The 24,670-nt window shown below is 43.8% G+C and overlaps 2 protein-coding genes across 3 annotated transcripts in view; one reads left to right on the forward strand and one right to left on the reverse strand.

Moving 5' to 3' along the window:
• tasp1 (taspase, threonine aspartase, 1) overlaps positions 1–5,176 on the forward strand; it is a 29,679-nt gene extending 24,503 nt beyond the window's left edge. Inside the window, exon 14 of the mRNA XM_074646543.1 lies at positions 3,847–5,176. Coding sequence (XP_074502644.1) covers positions 3,847–3,939 — 93 coding nt within the window. The 3' untranslated portion in view covers positions 3,940–5,176. The remainder of the gene's footprint in view (positions 1–3,846) is intronic.
• Positions 5,177–9,535: 4,359 nt separating this feature from the next.
• On the reverse strand, positions 9,536–24,258 carry ism1 (isthmin 1). 2 transcript variants are annotated; one of them, XM_074646546.1, is made up of 6 exons: positions 23,328–24,258; positions 14,977–15,192; positions 13,895–14,162; positions 11,669–11,812; positions 11,471–11,560; positions 9,536–10,974 (listed from the first exon to the last, which is right to left on the reverse strand). In XM_074646546.1, exons 1-6 carry the CDS (start codon positions 23,469–23,471, stop codon positions 10,457–10,459), a joined length of 1,380 nt encoding a protein of 459 aa, XP_074502647.1. In that variant the 5' UTR covers positions 23,472–24,258; the 3' UTR covers positions 9,536–10,456. The 2 variants fall into 2 exon arrangements, with proteins under 2 accessions (XP_074502647.1, XP_074502645.1); XM_074646544.1 differs by having other exon boundaries at positions 14,977–15,195.
• Between the last annotated feature and the right edge of the window lie 412 nt (positions 24,259–24,670).

The following is a 24,670-nucleotide window of genomic DNA, read 5'->3' on the forward strand; positions in this document are numbered from 1 at the left end:
GCAGTGCAGATGTGGGTGGTGACCAACCTGCAGCAGGACAGGCAGTACATACTGTACATAACAAGTTCTTCCAATGAAGGCTTCCTTGGCTGTGTTGTCATAAATACTTGCTGAAGAAAACTGATAACGATTAGTGTCCCTATTGCACTTTTAGCAGGTTGCCGGGATAATTCACCCCGATTTAAGCATGTGCACATTTTCAGTGCACTGAACTGCAGAGATTACATATAGAGCCAGAGCCATCCACGGCCTCAGCTGCTATTCTACAGACATTCCTCCCATTCCTATTAGCATCCCACTGGGCGTTTTTTAACCAGCCGGAGTCCATCTTCCACTGCTTTTCTGTGATAAGAACATGAAAGGGCTGATACACAGTAGCTGGGGTATTTAGGACAGAGGTCAGACTGGATTTATATTTTAAGTCCACTTGTCTTGCACAGTGTTTTAATTCTCAGATTTGTATGTGTAGATTTTTTCCTGCCAAACAACAGCTTCATAAACCCAGGAGAACAGTGAAGCATGCTTACAGCTTAGTCCAAAATGTGTTGGATGTCAGACCAGTTTTTTTCAGACACTGTGTTGGCAGTTCCTCTGAGGTTTTCTTACTTTTCATCCAGATGTTGTTTGGGGGACAGTCGAGTCTGTATCCTAATCCTTTTGACATGACACTGTAAAATAGCCATAAATCTGCAGAGGGAGAGCATCTGGTTTTTATTCAAACGCTCACCTGTGTTTGCGCTGGACAGCACATCAGAACATCACGCCATGTTTTACAGAGCTGCACGGACAGGCCAGTGGCGGCGCTTCTGAAACAGTTAGCCTATTGTTGCATTGTTTGTCATGATTGGACAGATGAAAGAGAAGTGTAGGATCCACAGCACCCACCACCATGGCTCAGTTCCCTCCTCCTGGACATCATTACCACTATAAAGCTTTTTTCTTTTTTTGTGCAAGGCCAGAGAAAATCAAATGGCATGCAATTCAGGCCTCCTGGTTACTGTCTGCTTTGTGTATTACACGACCGACAAATGTCTTTTATTATGGTACATTTTGTTTTTACTATCCATCTCGCGTGGAGAATAAATAGCATATGATTGTTTTTTGTTTTTTATTTCAAAAGAAAAGAATGTGAAAAACCACAACAGAAAAACAGCGGCATAGTCATAGTGCCAAATTTATCCTTTGGCCTATGCTGTGGTGTTAATGTGCGGCTTCTCGAAGCTCCTAAACACATTCATATCTCCAAAGAATGTTGTTTTTCTCCGACAGATACAATGGAGCTGTGTTTTTCATGTTATATTTTGACTCCTCCGTGGTCCTGTCATGTGGTCACTTCAGTCGATGGGTATCAAGCTTGGCAACAGGCAACACTGTAGGTTTGCGTGTCTTTCATTTTTTGTCTGTCTAGACCAGCTGTCCTATAATTCTACATTTCTTTGCTCCTCTTTCAACCCCAGCTGACTTTATAATTAGTTTACGCTGGATTCCACCACAATAATTCATTAATGCGGTATATTGTGAAGGAGATGTTCAGTAACTGCCCACTTATTAGGAGCAGCACAACAACAAGGTTCCAGTCTAACTACTTTGGTACTGTACTGTGTTGTATTGCTAATGGTCCATTAATCACGGAAATATTAAAAAGCGTTTCATCATGTGAATCTGCTGCAGACTAATAATCCAAATATAAAATCAGAGCGATAGTAAAGGTTGGCACAACATAGACACAAAAACTGTGTGAACATGTAATTTAGTGTTTACACACGAGGCTACAGCATTATTGGTCTGATGCTGACCAGACTTGATGTGTTAGGACAACTGTTGCCTGAAGCATTACTCATCCTCACCACTGTGTCCCTGTAGCCTGGACTTCTGAACTTAGCGCCGCAGCATGCGAACGGCACACAATGCTCTTAGCACTGCGGTGGTGTAATTGCTCACTTGTTTGGTTTAGTAAGCTTTTTACTCTTCCTGCTTACTCACTCAAATTGTCCATTCTGTCAGATGGAAATACAAGGGAAGGTCTTAACATATGCTGTGAGGTTGCGTGTCGGGGTGAGGGTTAGGGCACAGTGGTGTCATTGTCAGACACAGTTTTCTTGCAAAATACATGAAGTCATACAGCGAGACGCTAATTGTGTCCAGTAGTGTGTTTTCAGCTGCGTGTTCAATGTGGTTGGAATCTAAAAAGAACTTTGCAAAAGCTCTTTCCCTCTGACATGCAAACATCAAAAGCAAAACATTTAACATGTCTCCATTAGTTGATTATGTCTCGGCTATGGACCTTCAGTCAAAACAGTTTAAATGAGGCCTTTCTTTAACCTCATGTTCGGAAGATGAAGGGGAGAGGATGAACCCAGAAAGGGGTACTGGAGGCATAATAGCCCCTGAGAGCGTTGCCATGTGTGCGTGGCCTTGTCTGGCTGTTGTCCCATTGTAGTGACAGTTGCCCTCGGGGTGCCAGGGGCCGTAGTCCAAGCCGACACAAAAAGGAGTCCTGTAGAGATGAAGGCTCCTGCGACCGGAGGAGTGATGTCAGGCCAATTCAGTGGTCAATAAGTGGATGGAGTCTTCCCCCAAGGCTGGAGCCGGTGTTGCCCTCTGTGCAGAGGGAGAGGAAGGAGGATGATAGCCATTATTGGCACAGGGAGAGTCCATCACCTTTGATCCCCCCCAGTTGAAGTATCACTCCCGTCTTCACAGCTGTGTTTGCGCCTTTCCTCCTCCTCTTACTCCTCTCTGTCTCTTTGCTCAAACACAAAACACTAGCAGTCTGTTCCCTTCATCCACTTACTCTGCCGCTCTATAAATACTCACTTGGCATCTTTGGACTTCAGGGGTACATGCTAATGATGCAACAGCAGTAGCCCTATGTTGTGTGTTCTTCAACACTGAACTCGCTGGTTGCATTGTATTTATCATCTTTGGTGTTATTTAAATTATATATAAATTGTTTTAACACTAAAGCCACATTCTCAGGCAAGCTGTCGAGAACTTCATTGTGATTGAGGGGTTTGGGTTCTCCCATAACCCCCTCCTTGTTCAATTCAATGAGACCACCATGTTGATGTAGCGAGGGTCCCAGTGCAGAGGCTTGTAGCAAAAAGAAAAATGCAGGGTCCAGTAAAAAGCTAAACCTGGCTCAACTATTGCTGCTATGTAATATAATGTCATTATTGTCATCATGATAATTTTAAAATGTAAAATGTTTCTGTTACTGCAATGCATATGATAAGCCTTACATCTGATGAATGTATTTCTGAAACTGGACCACCTGGGCCATATTTGATCTTCTCTTGTTGTTCTTTTAGTACCGGTAGCAACACATCTACCCCATTGCTGCTCCTTTATACATATTGCAATTTGCATCTTTAATGCCCACTAACAAAGTTAATAATAATTATGAAAAACATAAAATCAAATCCTTTTTTATTTAATTTAATTAATTAATTAATTAATTATTTTCTGTTTTTTTTAGTTCATCTTTAATCTTTTTGTTCCTGTTATTATTTTCTTTATTTGTTTATTTTTGTCAAATTTACTATAATTTTTACTTTTTCACTATAAAATATACAAACATTGTAGGAATGATGTAAGTATGAAGAACATATGTAAGCCAGTGTAAATTTATATTAACTCTTGCACTCCTGCAATAAAGTATATATAAAATGTTTTTATAAAATCCACATCATCCATCATCATCCGTACCTTTATCTTTTAACGTTTGCTCCACTTGTTCTTCAGATCGACACCCTGTTAGTGTTTCCTTTTCCCCATGTAGCCCTGCCTCTGTACTGTATGTATATCTTCCCTTGGATGATGTTCTCATTCTTTTGTTACCTGCAGACACACATATCCAGATTACCACCTGGGACCGTTCCTGGACAGTGCTTGGCCATCGAAGGAGGTGTGTGTCGACTGATGAACGTAGTGGAGTGAGCCGCATTCGACCTCCTTCTCGGCTTCTTCAGCAATACAAACCCTTCCACCCAACCACGAACACACACACACACACACACACTCACACCGCCCTCACTTCCCCACCACCTTTATAAGCTTTAGCTGGTGCCCAGTAAGGAGGGAGGGGTGTTAGGTTCTACTTAGTGCACTTACAGGACTTCCCTTTGCCACTGTCTGCCTCCAGCATGCACTCTATACCAACTTACTCCTCCCCAAACTCTCCAGTGTCACCTGGATTAGACTTGATGCACCATTGCCTTGATGCACCACTTTTTCTGTTACTCTTTTCCTCTCCTACTCTTTTTTTCTCTTTGTATATAAGCTATGATTTAGGAAAACAGGGTGGACGTTCATGCTGTTTTGTATCGCTGAACAGATGTGACTATTTTCAAGCATTTAGGAATTTCGAATGCAAGACCTTATTTTGTTCTTGAAATACTTTTCAAGTTTAAAAAGATGTCCGATTGCACCTTGTGGAATGTCTGCTAATCAAGATAAGTGTTAATGAGTGATGTTTTTTTGGCTGTGAGAGTTGAACATTCATGATAAAAGGAATTTACATCGCTAACACGTACAGATCAACTTCCATGTACTCGTACACATACACATTGTTATTAATCCTCTAGCAAGCATACTGTATAATGTAGCATAATGTGCATCTTAGATCATGATGAATTTTATAACCATTTCAGCCATAGAATGCTTTGCTTTGATTGTTTTCAAAATGTGAATACATACATAGCTATTGCATGTGCAGAATCTACAGTAAGCCACTTTGTGTTGAGCTCCAGAAGCAGGAAGAAGATATGCTGATACATATAGTGCTCAGGTAGCAGCATTTGACCCCCACCGCCAAACCTGACTGTTAGTCATCATTTAAAAATCACAAATTATATTTGTATAGTCACATTGACAGAGACATGTATTTTCTTGCTTAAAAAAACCCAACTAATTTATGTATAAAGCCCATGATTTGGTGCTGTTGAGAACTTGAAATGAGTAAGGGTCTAAATTTCTGTTGGGGTAATCGGTTCCTCTGGTTTTGCTGTTTCGCTCAGTTACTACTAAGAATTCCAGTCTCAACAAAACCATTAAAGAGCTTGTTTATTCTTTACTTGAAAATGCAACAAATATAAAAAGGTATAAGCTATGGGAATGGTAATATGTGCACACCTCTCTACAGTGCTCAAAAAGTAAATAAAATCTATGTTGCTACGTTTCTGCGTCTCTTTTTAGTCTTTTAAACTCCATGACATGAAGCTACCAACTGGAGAGCAGTTTGTGTAAGCCAAAACAAACAGCATAAATAACATGCGTGTGAACTGACAAAAATGTATAGTCTGGGAATAAATTGCATGCTGGACAGTAACTGGAGTAGAAAAAGAGTTCTGCAGAAGGACATGTGAGCATGCTGACATATTTCATCATGTTGTCAGGCTATTAAATAGGTGTTATCAGCACCATAGATGTGGGTCAGTAGGGGCCTACTACACCTAATAGTAGGTTTTTATCATCTATTCATATGGTCGACCACAGAAAGAAGGTATATAAGAAAACAACAGCTGCCTCTAGCAACTGTAGTAATTATGACAGGAGCAGAAGCGGAAGTCAGGCGCTGTAGTGTAGACAGCATGAAACTCCACATGATGTGGAGGTCGGTGGAGATGGACCGCAGGGTTTCACCCAAGCGTCTGGGGTTCGCATCCTGTGGGAAACTAGCAACGTGTAGTTCTTTGAGTTCACAAGCGTCAAGTTTCACTTTCACTTTTGAAACTTCGTTATTTTTAGCCAAAATACAATGTTTTTCCCTAAAAGTGATTTTGTTGCCTAAACCTAAAGAAGTCTTTTTTGTTGTTTCATTCAGTTTTATAACATGTTAGAACGTGTTGCTTATAAGTTTGGCTTTCACTATTACAACGTAGTAGGCCCATATTGAGCAACAGGTGGTTATAGTGACCAATGAGGCCTATTTACTGGCCTGATAACAGTCGAATCAGGTGCAGCGAGAGGAAATATCAATGGCTATTTAAAATGTGTGCTTTGCATCCCTCCCATGCGAACACACTCACACTAGATGCTCCTTTCCTGAGCCACTGTTTTTTTCACATTTCAGCTTTTCAGTGTGGATTACATAACTAAGATTTTCCATTCTCCACTGTTTCTCAAAATGTTTTTTTTCTCATGAGTTGTGTTGATTTGATTCCTCATAAAGGCTCTTATTAGAGCGGGCAGTTATTTATATCAAGTGTATCAGTCTCTAGGTTAACAGTTTGTCCAGCTGCCGGCTCTGGATCGCGGCCACTGTAGTGTCTGAGAGGAATGTGCAATAGAGATGTTCGAGAAGATAAATATATGCACCGTTTGAAGAGAGAGATGCCTCCCTGTCAGTGCACCGTGCCTGGTTGTTGGATAGGACCACATATTGATGGTATCCAGCCGGTTTGCCTCTCAGGTGTAAGATGCCACAGTCTGTTGACATCACTGATGTGCAAAATGTATCTGACAGGTCAGGAGGAGCAGCAGAAGGTTGCTGTGCATGTTTGTTTTTGTTCCACAGCCTCCTGACCCCGGGTTGATCTTGAGGGTCCATCTAAAAAGGAGATGTATGCTACCTTGCCCCTCACCCACACTCACACCGTCCTCCATTAGCTTGATCGTGTGTTATTACGGAGCACTCTCTTTTCATCAGGGCTAATCTGTGTTGCCGGGAGACCCTCGGCCCTATTCAGCGCAGAGCCTTCCCCTTCAAACATCATCCCTCTCTGTCCTGGATCCCCTCAGCTTTGAAAAAGGATCCCGGGTCTTTAAAAAGTGGACGGGGTCCCGAGCCATTCAAGGTGTATCCAATGCCTCGCGCTCAGCAAGGCTCTCAAATGCAAAACAGACGGTGGAGCAAATAAAGATCAAAGGCAGCAGCCTCGCCCGCCTGGCCTGCTGTCCTCACATGCCAGGCGCTGCTGTCACAGTGAATCACGGCCACGCCGCTTCCATGCTCATGCTGACCCCCCCTCACCCACTCCCTCGCTACCTAAGGGCCACCAACCCCCTCACAGCCCCACTGTGCCAGTGTCTAACATCAACACACACAGGGTTAAACCCAAACAGGGTATGGGGCTGACATCTCTCACCTTTATGCACATCAGGATCACCCATTTGCATTTGAGTGAAACTGATTCACGTTTACTGGCACGTAAGCATATAAAACATGTGGTGGTACATTAGTCATATGTTTAGCTCAATGAGAAGCATGACTGAATATAATAACTCTTTTATAAGGTGGCAAAACCAGATTTATTTTTTCCTTTGTGTGTGAATTTATGAGCGGGTGCTTGTTATTTCAGCTTTTCTTTCAACTGGTATAAAAGAGAAGAGCTAGTGGCAGGTGCCCAGTCAAGCCACTACACCCATCTAATAAGATGATGTTCATTGCTTGGTGATTCTATATGTCCAAGTGGATGATGTGCTTAGTCATTGTTGTGCCGTAGATGGTGCGAGTGCAGCATCTCATTGACGTCCTGGCAGCAGGGGTTAAGTAAGGCACCCTGTTCTCTCAGATGCTCCACAGCTACTTGACCTGTTTGTTCAGCTGTACACCTCGGCACATGTTTACCCCTCACCACCACCACCACCACCACCACCCACTTATCCGCTAACTCGCTGCACCAAAGATGCAAGCCTATGGCGGGCAGAGTGCCAGCGGCCCCACCCTTGTTTTGCCGGTAGGACACTGTGGGTGTTGAGAGGGAGGGATAGAGCAGCCAGATTAGCAACCTCCCAATCCAGGTCAACTATTCCAGATTAGAAGACCAAAGAAAAAACCTTTTAATTAGGTTTGCCGTGCAGTTATGGCCCTGCGGTATTGCGGCCCAGACACTTCCTGCATTGTGCTACACCACCCAAAAAGTAGCAGTGCGAGGGAGTGAGCGAAAGAAAGTGAGGCTAAAAATGACTCTGCCACATCTGCACCACACCACAAAACAAAAGAGATGCCTGATTGCCACCGTGCACTGCGGTTATTTACCTACTAGAAGCCCTACAGTGAGCTCCGGCGTGGACAACAAACCACCTGGATTCGTTTTAACGTGAGCTGTGAGCTTTCTCTTCATTTATTACAACATCAACCCATCCAAGTTTCCACTGCTTTCTTCTTCTTTTTACCTCCTCTTGTTTTCTTATTCCCACAGTTAGCTCTTGTGTGGAGATCTACTGAGAAACCCCAGAGCCAGCCCTGTCAAACTCGTAAGTACGTTGGACATAATTTTCTTCTCATAACAAAAATAGAGGCAAAATACCAACAATCATATCTTGGTGATGCTTAATGAGCCCTTTCGGATCCTTGACAATATACCACTAATATGGTGCTTTGCATCCTTTGAAACATACCAGAGTATAGAGTCCTGGAAATAGTAACACAAAAGCGAGGCCTCGCCGACGCCCCACAGCCAACGCTTCTCCGCACTCGCTGGTCTGCAGTATGTCTGCCCTCACATACATCTTCACACCAATTACCTCTAAATGTGTATTGTATCTGTAGTCCTACGTACGCCTCGGCACAGCGATCAGCGCAAGTTGTGCATGTGTTAGTAGGGGAGAAGAAATAAGAGATGAAAAGTGAGGAGGTAGTAATTGCCTGCTCTGGAGACACGTGGAGCCTGTCTGGAGAAGAGATACTGAGGGCGGAGGGAGGGGGTGGAGGTATGTCATCAATTTAAGCTCGGACCTAATGTTTCAAAAATACAGACGAACACCTCACTTTGATCTCCGTAGCCTGTTCAGCAGACAGTCCGCTAAGATAACCATCCACGCCGGTTACTGTAATCTTAGCCTGGAGCCATGCTTTTACTGAAGACTTAAAAAGAGAGCTTGACTCACTATGAGTCTGATAGTACAGAGGGAGTCTGCTTTTTAAAAGAATGTGTGTGATTTACAGTGAAGGATATGAGGATGGGTTGTTGATAAAAGGCCGTGTTTCGGGAGAAATGGGTCGAAGGACGCGCGTGGAGGAATTCTGTATGAATAGTGAAGCAACTAGGCGGTTGCGAGTTGCGCCTCAGGGGTGCGGAACGTGCTGGGGCCTGCTGCTGCATAAAGACGAGCCCTGCACCCGTCCAGCTGTGCCGCACACAAGACTGCAGGAATGAGGGCACCATGAATGGCTTTCTCTGTGTGACAATGACTGCAGCACTCAGCGGAGAGGGAATGGTCAGAGGTCCTTGCTACGGACAGGCAGCATCGAGCGTGTGTGTGTGTGTACACTGAGAAATTACTCAGGAATGTGAGGATACATGCCAAAGACAAAGAATTTGAGTCGCATTCAAGGGAACCTTACCCTCCTCGCCCTCTGCAGAAATATCACAATCCCATCAAAAGGCTTGGCCTGAGAGCCACACTGGATGGAACTAATGGAAGTCTTGTGCACTGGCTTAATCCTGCTGGAGGAGTTTCATCGATAATATTTTTCCTGCAGATGAATTTCCTTCAACAGGCAGGAGAGAAACCTAATAGCAGCTTTTTTGTTAATGTACTTGCCATGAAGATCATACACGCAAAGATTGGTTTTCTCGCAACACATTCATTGGCTTTTTAAAAATTTATTTATAGATTTATATCTCAAAAAATCTTTCAATACAGTTGAATTCACACATTCTTTAACGCTCTATTACGGTTTAATCCTAACTTGAGACACGAATACGCACATTGATGCCAAAGTTTGAGCTAGAGAGGAATCTCAAGTTAGCATTCAGCCACATGTGAATCAGAAACCACAGTCATAGACACCCAACTCAGACACAGCTACAACTTAATAAATACTTTACAAAAATAATGCAGGCTTTTTACAATAAAGGTCTGCCTCAGAGACACAAGGGACACGGTTGTAAATTAATGGTAAAAAAAAAAAAAAAAATGTGCATGCTAAATAAACTCACAAGCTTACATGAGAACCTGGATATTGTGAATGACAAAACGGGAGTAAATTAGAAAACCCTGCCCAACCGCCCCACCGCCCGTACCTCCTCTCATTATTCTATTACCGCAGGCCTCTCAGATTCACCAAACATAACCAATCTGTGGAGACCAACATGGACACAATCTAAACAAATATTCCTAGAATAATAATTTTCCCTTTTTAAGAATACAGTTCTCCCTTTAGTGACCAGATCTGAACGAGTTGTTATTGGTGACTGGCAAAATTTCCATTCATTTTTTTCAGAGGCATATTTTATAAAAAACGTAAAAAATAAAATAAAAAAAAACAGATCAGTTTTGTGCCTGTTTTTGGTGAAGTCAAGAAAAGTTCCTTGTGAGCAAATAAGTGTTCTGACTCTGTTGGTTTTTTGTTCCTCTTGTTTCAAAAGAGCAGTAAGTCTTGTTCCTCAGAGCCGAAAAGTTCTTGTGTTATTTGATCTAAAAAAAAAAAAAAAATGGTTTCAGCACCATTTTTGAGGTTTAGCTGAATATTTACGCAGTGTATGTTTTCCTTTCGCTCCACAGCCGGCTAGAATTCCCTCGCTTCCTCAACCTGTTTGAAGTAGTCCTCGTCCTGAGGGTCGTCGGGACACTTCTGCCCGTTGTTTGGCGGCCTGGCCTGGTTGTAGCGGCTCCAGTCTCCTTTGCAGATGATCCAGGGCAGAATGTCCACCTTGTAGTGCAGGTCGGCCGAGAACTCCGTGCTGATGAGGTTGGGCGTGCCCGCCCCTTTGCCGCGAGTGATGAGCTTCATGCTGTCGTCGTAGCAGCAGTGCTGTGCCGCCAGCGTGGTGGACTCCAGCGTTAGCATGGAGCGGATGCAGTAACGGGCCGTGGGCTTGTAGATCTCCAGCTTCTCCTTTGGCCCGCTGGCGTCTTTCCAACGGAAATCTCGGCGCGTGGGAGCGTCGTGTACGTCCGCTGTGCTGTACGCCACCTCGGTTGGGTAGGAGCAAGGGCAGCTGGGAAGGTCGTTTGCCACCTTGGTCATGTACTTCTTCAGGAAGTCGCTCTTGCAGTTCATCCATCGCTCGCAGCTGTCCGTGTCTGGAAGAAATGAAGACACTATTGAATGCTACATCTCTTTCCCTCACAAATAAACGGTGTTTCTTAGTTTATTCTGGGCAAATAGACAAGCGCGTTCACGCTATAAGTCATCGTCAGCGTGACCCTTTATCTGTGAGTACCGGTGATTTGTTTCTTCCGTTCTTACTACTACTACCGGGCATCCGATACTGTTCAAGATTTGGAGCCGCGCTCACCGCTACTTTCTACTTTAACTACATCTCCTTCCCAACATTAGAGGATGAAAGTGTGAGTAGGTGTAACATGAAGGTGTGTTTTCTCCGGGTTGATTACGAACACACGGACAAAGAGAGAGTGGGCAGCGGCATACTGTGCTCTTCCTGCCCGACCGTCTGCACATTTCCATCTCTGCGCAGGAATGCTAAGTGTGTGCAGGAGCACTGCTGCCAGATGGATGAACTGTCTAAGAACATCTGAACGAGGGATAGTCTGGAAGAGGACAAGAGTAATATCTTACCAACACCAAAGAGCTCCGTGGCATTGAACTCATCTGTTCCAGCCAACAGGCTCACTTCAGTAGCTGCTGTCTTGAAGGCATCTTCAATACCTTTAGAGAAAGGTGGATCAAAAGATCAAAGACCACTAAATCAACTCATGCACTTTGAAATATCTATTAACTCCATCTTTTACTGGTGGAATTTGTTTCTCTCTTTACCTGGGCAGTTGGGCATATCACACGTTCTGGACTCGGTGGCTGTGCAGGCGTAACCGCATGACCTGGTTCTCTTCTGGTTGCCGTTACCGCAGGTGACGCTGCACGCTGTCCAGTTACTCCAGTCGCCCTCTCCGTCCATATAGTCTGGATCAGAGAGAAAGAGAGAGAGAGAGAGAGAGAGAGAGATCCTCAGCTCTGATGCAGGCCACATGCTGAACTTACTCAGGCCTGTTAGTATGCCTCACTAATAATAAGTGGGGGGAGGACATGAAAGGGGAAGTGGGGGAGCTCAAAGTTCTCTTTGACTTCGGCCCTCAAAGCAGATACCACGCAAGCCTGTCTACACACACACACGCATGCATATGTTGTACATGGCATAGGGCGCAGTATGTGTGCTCAGCTAGTGAAGAAAAAGGGAAGCGTTTTGCTAATTCCCGACAAAGCTGCAGGGGATCCGGCAGGGAATTTACAAATAGGAATTTCCTGCGCTGCCTGTGTATCCCTGGCACAGTGGCACTGGACACCGTTCAGTTGCTCTATCTGTGATTCATTGCTTTGGAAATAGGAAGTGAAATGGCAAGAAATCCTCTTTAACTCCAATTATCATTGAGCAGATCACTATAATGGGTATAAATGGAAACAGTTACACTAGGCTCTACGAGCGTCTCACCCCACCGCCACCATCACTACCGCACGCAAACACACACACACAGACACATCTTGAAAGCAGTACTCCATCAATGAGGAGAATTAATGTGGGCATGTTGGGATGGAAGTATTTCTGGCCGGGGTCCAAACCTTCCTATACCCCCTCCACCCCCTTGCTGCCATCTGCCCCTCATTATGAGCATTTTGTATGAATACAGGCCAGATAGCCAGATAGAGTCGCTCCCTTCCCCCTTCCATAGCTTACTACTATGGCCAAAGAGTCATAACCTGCCCTCAGTGGCGGACTCAGGCTGCCTGAGGGGCAGGGGGGGGGGAATAAAAAAGGTACCAGGTGCATGTGGTGGGGCACCCGCACGCAGAACGTTTTCTAGCATGTTGGGCAGCCTATATGGCACTGCATCATGTTTTCTCAATTTTAAGGCCACCCTAGAAGGCACTTTATTGCTCTCTCTCCACTGGAAGGGCACCATAGAGGGCACTTCATTGCATTTTCTCTACTGGAAGAGCACGCCAAGAGGACACTTTATCATGTTTTCTCTACTGAAAGGGCACCCTAGAGGACACTTTATCATGTTTTCGCTACTGAAAGGGCACCCTAAAGGGCACTTTATGGTGTTTTCTCTACTGGAAGAGCACCCTAGACGGCACTTTATCATGTTTTCTCTACTGGGAGAGCACCCTAAAGGACACTTTATCATATTTTCTCTACTGGAAGGGTACTCTAGAGTGCACTTCATCATGTTTTATCTACCATAGGGACATCCAAGAGGGCACTTCTGCTGCGTTTTGTTCAACATGGGGGCACCAAAGGGAGCCTGCCCTCAGCCCACACATGAGACGACTGAATGTACTACCAATGGCTTGTGATGGATGACCCTTACTGCCTGTCCACAGTTATGATTATTATGTTTAAAGCCAAGACAGAAATGATGAGAAAATATTTTCGTGTCCATTGTGTGGCGTGAAATCAAGGCTGAATGAGAGCTGACCACAGTGATAAGCCAGAAACATAAAACATGGGCTACGGTTTGACAGATAAAGATTATAAAATCTCCCTAACCACTGTAGTGCAAGTGAATAAAATGACATTTTTCCACAGCATACGCATTCCTGTTCGACCATGTTGGCTTGGGCATGCTACAACACGGGCCCGACGCGTACTGTATGACAGCGAGTGTAAATTCTTCCACGGCAGATTTATCAGTGGGTTTACTTTTGGAGCGTGTTGTGAGGATGGCGTGGCCCCGTCCCTGCTGCTGAACTTTGATGTAGCGAGGCGTTTAAACTGTGTCACGTAGCTAGCACCGCACCACAGAGGAATCCGTCTCATAAAAAAGTGTTAAAGGCTTCAATCAGGGGCTCCCAAAGGCCTCGCCTGGGATGACTGCACTTATTATGGTGACAGCTTAAATCAGCATATCTGCAAATTACAGATTCCACATCAGACTATGGCCATCTGTGGAAAACCCTTGAGACCAGTGCTCAAATAAGGACCCAGCTAAATATTCTGCCATGTGCACTCATTTCCGCGCAAACACACCCTGCTGTCATTCTCACCATATTCGGTTTGCGCTTTGCTTCCTCCCCCGGCGCCTCCTCTCCTGTCCCAGTCTGCCGGCGGCCGGAGGAAGTTGCTGTCCTCGCTGTTGCTCCCGTAGGCGCGATCGTGCTCCTCTGTCTGATGAGTGGTGGAAGAAGCGGAGGATGAGGACGTCTGAGGCCACCAGTTTCTCCAGTTAGGAGAAGCCCAGTTGGGTTTGCTCTCCTTCCGGAGGCCTTTCTCTGGCTCGTGGCCCTCCAGTCCGTCCACCACTTCAATGGTCACCTGTATTACAGAACAGAAATTGATTAAAAGTCGATACAGATTGATCAAAGAACAGGACAGAATGGGTCGATCGGGTGACACTTTCTGATACCCCTACACACAATATTACCCCATCCCCCTTTCTGTCCTAGCACATGTGCCTCCCAGATGAGGGGGACCACCACCCCTGCCCCACGCTCACCCTCCCACCTCTCGGGCTCTCTCCACCTAAACACAAAGTTCAAAGGGCTACTCAGCCTCCTCCAGACCATGAAAGCCAGATGAATCCCAGGATCAAAGACACCCTCCTCCTCCTCCCCCCCTTCTCCCACAGCCTCACGCCCTTGCTCAATTGGTTGCTCCGCTCTCTTCCCACATCTTGAGATGTTAATACACTTTGTTCGTGCTCGGATTTAGCAGCGATGCTCTCAGAAAATGGAAAGACCCCCTCGCTGGATTAGACGGGAGAATGATTTAAACATGGCAGCGGTTACTCGGCCATCTGCACCGCTGAGGGAGTTATGGGCAAGGGCTTGCCACACATTTACATAAGCTGCCGTCTATCTTCCTGCACATGGGTTAGCGGCGAGGCATTTGCTGGTTAGCGTGTGCCTTTCAGCTGTCATTATGATGGACCTCAGTGTCTATCTTCAGCTTCAGGAAGTGTGAAAAGGGGGACAAGGGGAGGAAAAAGGGGGTAGTGATGTGCACCAATCTATTCTCCTTCTTCCTGTTTGCTCTTCCTGCCCTGTGTGGTTGAGTAGCCATGTCTTACAAAGTGAGTGAAAGCATCAAAGCACACTAGCAGGTGCACAGACACACATGATGCGGTCACCTGTATGTTGGGATTCTGTCCATTGATGTCGGCTTTGGAGAGGTCGGGGAAGTTGTGCAGATCCAGGAGGAAAGCTCCGGGGCCGTCCCGGTGTACGTTGCTGCCTTGTGCCCAGGGGAGGGTGGCGGGCCGGTGGGCCAACCGGTGTTCTGGACCAGACCTCCGGTCTTCTGGAGCCAGTTGGGCAGAGGAGCTGCTTTTTGCATTTATATTGTTCTGCTGAGGGGAGAAAGGAACATGATATTAATTTATTATTGTTTGTGCATTCAGATTATAAGACTATATGTGATTCCCTTGTGTGTGAATATTAAGACTAAGGGCCCTGTCACTTGGCATCTACAGAGTGTGCACACTCAGCAACATTAGATTGATGTTGACAGAGGTTCACGTGGCCATGACCTCTGTCATAAATCCGGTGGACTCTCGAATCCTCGGAGCCCAGAAAGAAGGAACCACTGTGAGACAAACATCACAGAGTTCTGTCTGCTCCCACCATAATATAATCCATCTAAGAGCCTGCATTCAGAGCCAATGTCACAGTTAAACTGTATATTCTTTTCCATTTTTAACTGACTATACTGCTGCTTTACCATAGTTATATGATGTGGACATTTTTAGCTGGCTGGGAGAATAGAGCATGTAAGACTGATGGGTTTCCTCCACTGGGACTATACTGAGAAACCTAAGCAAACATTGCAAAATAATTACATCTGACTTCTTGACAACAGAAAAACATTTGGTCTTCTGACGGGGGTAGGGGTTGTAAATTCATGCCAAAAGGACAGTTGAGGACATATGTCCCCTGTCAGGTATGCACAGAAGGAACAATTATTCCTCAATTGGACAGACAGCCATAAGTAGTCGGCAATCAACCGTTCTGGGGTGGCAGAAAATAAGATCAAAGAAAGCCATCAATCATGTTCCCTGTTTTCTTTTTTTCATGTCCCATTTCTTCCTCCCTAGTGTTTTTGTGGCCGGGCTGAGGCCTGAGAATATGGCAGCAGTGCTGCACGGTTGCGGTGGCCAGTCACAGACAAAGTGTCAGCTCAGCCACATTGTGGCGGGCATAAAAGCCCCCAGTGGAGCTGTTTGTGTCCAGCCAAGGTGCACTCTAGACGCTGCAAATGGTGCTGCACAGCGAGGGAGGAGGGATTATAAATGTACATGTAACTTGAATTCAACCGCAAAGAGGACAGCGGCTGCACAGAAAGACTTGGAGCGTCACTTTTCTTAATTCACTAGATGGAGCGATTCTAGATTCACAGATGGAGTTAATAGGATAATGTGACGCATTTCAAAGAATTAAACAACTTTCACATCACATATCTACATGTGAGCTACGGCCATAATTACAATGATTATACTATAAGCCCATAATTATGAGGAGGAAGAGCGGATGGTTGTGCGTTTTGCCTGTAGCCACAAAGAATAGGGAGAGGCTTTAGATAAGATGATGAGTTTTTTATGAGAATTCATGTTAAAAAATCATCAAATTTGAGGAAAAATGATTCCGATTAAAACCACAAATGTCTTCCATAACCAAACAATTATGGCTGAGAGCTCAGTGGATAAAAAGGTCATTTCAACAACATAGTTAGTGCATCAGTTACCAGCCCTTCATGTGAACATCACAGGACCCTCTTTGCTTCTATCACAAGTACTTGATGCCCACGTGATAACCCCGTCTTTCAACTTAGCAGGCTTCAGAAGTCACTCAGTGGCTGTAATTGAGCTCCACTTAAAGGTTCAATCACAATGGAAAATACATACACACAGTTGTAAATAAAGTAAACAGGTGTGGTTGATCTCCTCTGAGTGGATTATCTTTTTATTAGCATTTAACTGCAGCCCACACAACACCACGCTCTGTTTCATGATACTGATGCTACAAACGGTCCTTTAAATCCGCTGCCAGAAAACTCTTAAACTACCACATATTTCATAGCCACTGAAGACAGACAAGTCCTTTTGTTTTCCCATCATACGACTGTGTCATTTAAGGAAAGTCATCCAAAAATGTTCTGGCTACTGACTAACACACAGAAACAACTGTCACTGAGTTATGACTTTCTCTATGAGTTGGTCTATTAAGAGAAAGCAGATGCCACCGCAAATGTTTCATCTGAAAACTGTTGGTTGGTGAAACCCAGTCACGTCTGTGTTTGCAGGCCGATTAATCCTTCATTATCCCGTCTAATCCTATCCTATCTGTCATATTTATGCTGTATTACATATGGCAGGCAGATAATCTAATCCTGACACAAATTTGTTTTACTTAAAGTCTAATTAAAAAGCATTCTGATTAATCCCGGGGAAACACTTGTGATGATGTTTCACTCAGTGTGGGAGGCCAGAGAGCTGAAGCCTGCTTGTCAGTTTATGGGCAAATATTGATAGTTTAGCACTAATGCGATTTTATTTTTTGGAAAAGGAGGTTGCGCTTCAACAATGGGATTTGTGGTGGAGTACTAGACCCAAAGTCAAATAAGCATAAAAATGTGATAGGGTAGCACATCCCAGATTTTTCTAAATAAAGGAGGACAAAATACCAGCATTTCACTTGTTTAATTGTCTCACATCACAATAGACATACGCTTATGCGTTTCGGCATAGAGGCTTCTTTAGAGCTCTGAAGAAACTTACTTGATTTTGAAATCTGGGATGTGCTACTCTATCACATTTTAAGCAATTTTGTTTAGTCCACAGATTACGGTGAGAATGCTCCATGTGGGAGGATTTCTTATAGGTGTTTTTAAACAAAAATATACGTGTATACAGAATATTGAAGAAGTGCAGCAAGTTGGAATAAGACTAGTGGCGATAATTTGCTACCTAACTACTACTACTGTAACCACTAAAGGCCAGTTTCATGTTTAAATTATTCTCAATCACCAACTGTCGTATCATATGCCGTATTGCTTTTCCACCTTTATTTGTCCAGAAGCTACATCAGACACACTTGAATACGAGAGCTCAATATTGAACAGTCAAACCAAACAAACTTAGATGCCACTGGAACGTATACACAGTGCTGACATACAGTTAATTGTCTCACTTTCTTCGGTGCCAACGGGACAGATGCAGACTGTTTTAAAAAAAAACATAGAGAAATATCAACCTTCAATATAATGCCGTTGATTAAAGCCGTGTGCTGAATTGTAAACAGGGGAGTTGTATTGCTGAAAACAGTCCGTCACTTGGGCAGAAACAGGGAAATCTAAGCTGCTTTTCACCATAAGCACTGAGATTTCACTAAATCTATATTTCCATCTGGGAGCTCAGCAGTGTGAAGGACAAACCATGACATTTGATACGCCCTAATAACAGATTTTTTTTCTATCTCTATCAGTATTTCAGCAGAACAATTGAGGAGAATTAGTTGAGAATAATGGAAAGAATGCACAACATGGGAATAAGTCATCTGAAAGGAATTGCAGTTGTGTATCAGTTGTGTAAAGTCCGTAAATTCCCGATGATGTCGACATAAACACCTCTCTGTGTCTTTTCCAAGTGACTCTCAGTGGAGCTTTTTAACACAACGTAATGAGAAAAACATGCGGTTCTCTCATTTTTCTCTAATACGGCCCAGGCTGTAGCGTTGCACAGGAGTAACTCATTTAAATGTTAAAAATCAGCACTGTTCCCCATTCACTTCTATCACTTATCGCAGATCTTCCTCCTCAACGAGGCTTTAATTTGGAGATCAAAAGTGACACACTATTCCTCAGTTCATCTGGGGCCTCCCAGGATGTCACCCCCCACTCTCAAAAGCCATGAATGAACACTTGCACACACAAGCCACCCCCTCTCCCTCATCGCAGTTGCTCCTCTTCTTTTCCCGCTTCCCCCTTTTTCACTTTGTGAGGGCTGCTTAAAGGGGCATGACTCCATTTTCAATTGGGAGCAACTCAGGGGTCCTTCCCCCAGGGAGGCTGGCAGGAAATGAAGGCAGTGCACATTGTGCCAGATGCTTTTCAGCACTACACTTATGTAGGTGGAAGAGAACGCTATCCTCCCCCTGTCACACGCCTCACACTGGGCTTACGTAGGTGTTTATTTACAGGATCAAACATGCTATAAACTAAGGAGCTCAAAAGTGATCCGCTAAGAAAAGACCTCTTGAAAATAAAAGACAAAAATAAGCTCAAATATAGACAATATGTTCTTAGCTGACAAATACTGTTTTTTAAAGGTCCCATATTATGGTCATCTTCATCTTTATGCTTGTATTTTATGTTTCTATTTGAACATATTTACATGTTGTAATGTTCAAAAAATGCTTTATTTTCCTAATGTCTGCCTGAAAATACCTGTATTTACCCTCTCTGTCTGAAACGCTCCGTTTTAGGGCATTTCAACGGAATTGAAACAGAATTGCGTTGCTAGGCAACAGCTTGGGTCCATGTTTACTTCCTGCCAGCTGATGTCATTCACATACACAGCAGTACAGAAGCAAAGAGACAAAACTCTGGTGCATTTTGGACTGAAAACGCTTATTATATTTACAATATTTTATTGTTCAACAAAGGCCATTTCGGTAGAATATTTTTTAGTTTTATTTTATAGTTTTACTTTTTTACGGCACTTTTTAAGCGGATGTTTTACTGGCGTCAGGTAGTTGCTTTCAGTCCAAAATGGCAGAAGTGTAGCTTTGCTGCTGGGCGCTGATGTTGCAATGGAACAAAGAATGTTTACGACATTTAAAACTATGAAATGGTCTAAATATTGTATATTTGTGAGATCATAAAATTACAGAAATTCTGACAGCTCATTTAAAGCCAGTTTCCGGTTACGGGCTGTGTGTATTTCTCCGTGGATTGAGCGTTCCGATAGTTTCACAGTATTTATATAGCATTTAAACCTGCTTTATAATTAAAGAAATGCCATGAAAATCTCACTTTTTTATAATATGGGACCTTTAAATACAATATCACACTAACTTTGATCGCCCACAGTGGCTGAATCTGCCTTCCTGGGTCAGTGACGATAATGTGCTTTGGACCAAAGCATTTCCTCTCTCCACTACAGGTGCACAGAGCCGCATCCTGTCATTTGTGTTTCAGTGAATGGCATTTTAAATATGACACCTTGGAATGACAAAACACCCCCTGGGCCGTGACAAGCCTGGCCGAAAGATGACATCACTATCTTCAGTGGCCGACCAGTGAAGCATATCCGCACATAGTCGGAGCATTCATGAGCAAAAAAAACATTCAGCACTTTTCTCAACACAGGGCATGAGTGGCAACGTTGGGCTCTTTCATCACAAGCCAGAAGCTCTCTATGTAAATTTGGACTAGTGACAAAAGGAGTTGGAATGGGTGGCATGTGTTTAGTATTTTTTGCTGCAATTCCTCAGGAGAAGCTCCCTCCTGATCCTCATCCTGTTCGTCCAATCCAGCATTTGGCTGTGTGACAAATATTCTATAAATTCCTGGAATATTTCTTCAGCTTTGCATGCACCTAATATCCAACCGAACACAGGCCGGCTGTTGCATATATACATAGTGATGGCAGTGATAGTGGAGATAAGAGAAATGACCATCCCTCTGGTGAAGTAAAAATTCTTTCCATTCATTCCCCCCCCAAGCCCTAATAACAAATTTATGAAGGGACTACCATTCCAGTGGGCATAAATACCCATTTATCACTGGGACATGACAGTAGCATGCTAAATATACATAAAAAAAGCAGCTGAAGGATGCTTAACACTCTCTAAAAAAGCCTGTTGATCCCAGACCTGTCTTAACCCTCCAGTCAGGATTTGAGGCTGTGCTGGAGTCTGGGTGCTTTATGCTGATGTTAAAATGGGCAGTTAAACTGTTAAACCTGTCTTAAGTGGTGTCATGTTGACATATGTGTGTCTCGTGAAATTTTGTTGAGGCACGAACTGGACCACGACCCAAAAAGGTGTCATTAAAAAAAACGGTATTTTGATCAGATTACATCAGCGTCAAAAGATTTCAAAAGCTTATGTTATTTCATTTAGTTGCTAAATAATAATTAATGTGCTGCTAAAGACATGTAAATCCAGAGGACAGATGGTAATTTTGTAATGAGTTATGTATGAATAATGGTGATGTGTTTTGTTTTTGTCTGATGGGTCTTACTTGTCTGTCTCTCTGTCTGTCTATGGTAACAGTATGTCTATTGGATGTGTACTTTTTCTAAAACTGAGCTGCCTATGGATGCAAAATGAATTTCAGTGCAAACTGACAATAAAGTTGTATCGTATTTATATATTATTATTATGATATTTCTTGTCTTTCCCTCAACACTGAGCATTAATATATGATCTGTTCATGTATAGCCTTATAGTGCAGGATCGAATAAATCAAGTTGGACTTGGGGCTTAATCTGAATCTGGCCCCGTGATGCCAGACTCTACTCCAAACTTTACTCTGTGGCATGTGTGCTGCATGGTAGGGGTGGTGGTGGTGATGGGGTTGCACCTTCAGGGGTTCAGCTCTGACCCTCTTCCTCATCAACTGAGAGCTTGGGTGACAGTGATGAGCCCATGATGACAGAGAAGTGCCTGCAGCTATAGCATTTAACCCCCAACAATAGGGAGGTGTGTCTGGTTCAGGGGGCTGACCTCTGACCCTGCCTCATCTTCCATCCCTCTGCTGCCATCCCAGGGGGACACCCTAGGGAGACTACATCCCTGTGTATGTCAACAATCCCCCAAAGACTCACAAGGTTCCTCACAAGGACTGAAGGCTTTATTTTACCTGGGCCATCGGCTCAAATGTGCATTTTATCAAACCCATCTGTGACCCCTTAGATATCACCTTTCCCAAACAAATCTCACCTCACCACTAACAGGAAAATAAATACAGATTTCTTAAGGCACTTTGTATGAGACACGAGGGAGACAGAGCTCTTACACCTCATAACCACAATTATATTGTACATAAATGAAGGAAATTAATGTAATAAACATAATACACATTATAAAACATGTACAACTAACATTCAGAAATGTGCCACAACATCTTATATTATTATCCATGAAAATCCAAATTACTAACAGATAGATCAAACTAAACCTGCTTTATGTTGCACAATAAAAAAATATAATAATAAATAATCTGTGCAAAGGTTGAAAGGTGTCAATCTCATTTTCAACACAAGCACGAGTGAGTTAGATTTCCTAACTCAGTTTTTTGTTAAAGGGATAGTTTGGGAAGTCTTTTTTTCCCCTGCCTACCAAGTATCAGATGAACTCGTACTTGTGTTGAAAATGAGATTGGCACCTTTCAACCTTGCACAGATTATTTATTACTATATGTTTTATAATGTGCATTGTTTATTTCGTTAATTTATGTACAATATAATTGTCGTTATGAGGTGTAAGAGCTCTGCCTCCCTCGTGTCATACAAAGTGCCTTAAAGGTCCCATATCATGCTCATTTTCAGGTTCATACTTGTATTTTTTGTTTCTACTAGAACATGTTTACATGCTGTAATGTTAAAAAAAAAAACATTATTTTCCTCATACTGTCAGCCTGAATATGCCTGTATTGACCCTCTGTCTGAAACGCTCCGTTTTAGCGCATTTCGACGGAATTGCTCCGAAATTGCAACAGAATTGCGTTGCTAGACAACAGCTTGGGTCCATGTTTACTTCCTGTCAGCTGATGACATTCACATACACTACCAAGGCTTAGTGACAAAGTGGCAGCCTGGAGAATGAGACTTCTCGGTCACTGCCAAAGACATCAAGAACTCCCAGCACGCATGCTGGTGCTGCGGGAACCAATGCACGGGCATCGATCACAGGGACGTCCCACACCAACATACATTGACGTACTGAGGAGAGATGCTGGACAGTGCTGGCGAGCTAGCCAGATGTATGGTGGACTGAGATAGCTGGAAGCTCCGCTTGAAAGCCCGTCTGAGGACGACCCAATGATATCAATTCCCTGGCCACAGTCGCTTGGTGGATCTTGTTGGGTCTCTAAACTATGGTGTACGGTCTTTATACCTGCTCTATATATAAAGCGTCTTGAGATAACTTCTGTTGTGATTTGACGCTATATAACAATAAATTGAATTGAATAAACTGGGACACATTTACAATGTTTACGTTTAAATCTGTGTAAAGGGTCTAAATATTGTACATTTGTGACATCACGAATGGGCAGAAATCCTGACAGTTTGTTTCAAACGCACAACTTCTGAATACGGGCTGTGTGTATTTCTCTGTATATTGAGCGTTATGATAGTTTAACAGTAGTTTATATAGCACTTAAACTGCTTTATAATATAAAAAGACATGAAAATCTCACTTTTTACAATATGGGACCTTTAAAGAAAGCACCTCACCACTACCAGATTTCCTAACTCACCTCTGTCAGTGCTGAGTCCTGATCATCCAGGATGAGAGTGGTGTTTCCCTGTGGAGGCAGTGGACTGCTCCTCAGGACCGTGATGTGCAGTGTGAGGAGGAGAAGTCCCAGCAGCAGCAGCACTTCTGCCGCCAGTCGCACCATCCTCTTGACGCTGCGGCCGCCGCTCTTCGGAGGAGCCGGCGGCGGTGAGACTCCTCCTCCTCCTGCCGGTGCACAGACTCCAATCTCCGGATCCGCCGGGGACGAGGAGCCGCAACACCACTTCGGAGCCACTTCGGGAATCACAATTGCAAAAAAAAATGAAGGGGAAAATGATCTGAGGATGGGAGCAGTGGAATAAATTGGGAAAAAAAGTGATGGGATTTGTTTGGATCCAGTGTTTTCTTTGCAATTTGCGTGCTAAATTAATGTTTTTGCTCTCATATAGTCTGATTTAAGCCAAATATGATATGAGTTGATGCACTGATTACTACTGAACCCTGCAGAGCTGCTCCAGCGTGCAGCATTAACCCTTTCCTCCTCCTCTTGTTGCGTCCTCGTCAAACCTCCAGCTCAGCTCAGTGAAACTTGCAGCCACATTTCTCAGCCTCACACTTCACTTCTCCTCCACTTCCACTACTTCAGCCGCTTTACGCATCTCTTGTTTTGTCCACATGCTGCTCCATCCAACACATCATGCGACTATGAGACTATACCTTTTGGAGAAAAAGGAGTACAGGTAGTTAAAGAAAAAACAGATATATCTTCCCAGTTGAGAGACTTCACGATGGAGTTCTGTCTTCTTCTTCAAAAACAGTATTCATCCATTCTGCTGCAGGTTGTGAGCCCAAATAAATGAAGACACTATGCGTCTTATAACGAGTCCTGTTGGAGGAAACAAGTCAACGCATATGAAACCAGAGCTCAGTGAAACACACGCTGGTGTTGCTGCTCTCTGGAGGTGGTTTTATACTCTCCGCCCCTGCAGCAGGAGACCTCCCCCTGGTTAACTCTTTCCTCCCTTTCCACAAGTCCTCCTCAAACTGCTGTCCGGACAGGTTTAAAGGGACTGTTTGTAACTTTCAGAGTTGCTTGTTAACAGCGACACCTGTAAATAGACATGATCGAGCATCGCTCAAAACAGTGAGGCGACAAACGTCAGCTAAAACCACAATATCACTCTATATTTCACCTGCTTGGCAGTAATGTTAGCTGACCAGACGAAGGTCTCTCCGTGAATCACTGCTGATCCTAGTTTTGGCTTTTCCTGCTTCAGTCTCCGGGGCTGAAGCAGGAAAAGCGGGTCGGTGCCAGGGCTGAAGCAGGAAAAGAAACGTTATCGCCTCCCGACTGCGCCCGGC

The sequence above is a fragment of the Sebastes fasciatus genome, chromosome 9 (genome assembly GCF_043250625.1).
Source record: "Sebastes fasciatus isolate fSebFas1 chromosome 9, fSebFas1.pri, whole genome shotgun sequence".
Taxonomy (NCBI): Eukaryota; Metazoa; Chordata; class Actinopteri; order Perciformes; family Sebastidae; genus Sebastes; species Sebastes fasciatus.

Excerpts from the sequence above, each read along its gene's own strand:
- ism1 (XM_074646544.1), bottom strand. The coding sequence starts at position 23,471 with ATGGTGCGACTGGCGGCAGAAGTGCTGCTGCTGCTGGGACTTCTCCTC. Across the intron at positions 14,163-14,976 it reads GACAGAATCCCAACATACAG|GTGACCATTGAAGTGGTGGA; the intron begins GTGACCGCATCA and ends TCTGTAATACAG. Across the intron at positions 10,975-11,470 it reads CACGGAGCTCTTTGGTGTTG|ACACGGACAGCTGCGAGCGA; the intron begins GTAAGATATTAC and ends CATTTCTTCCAG.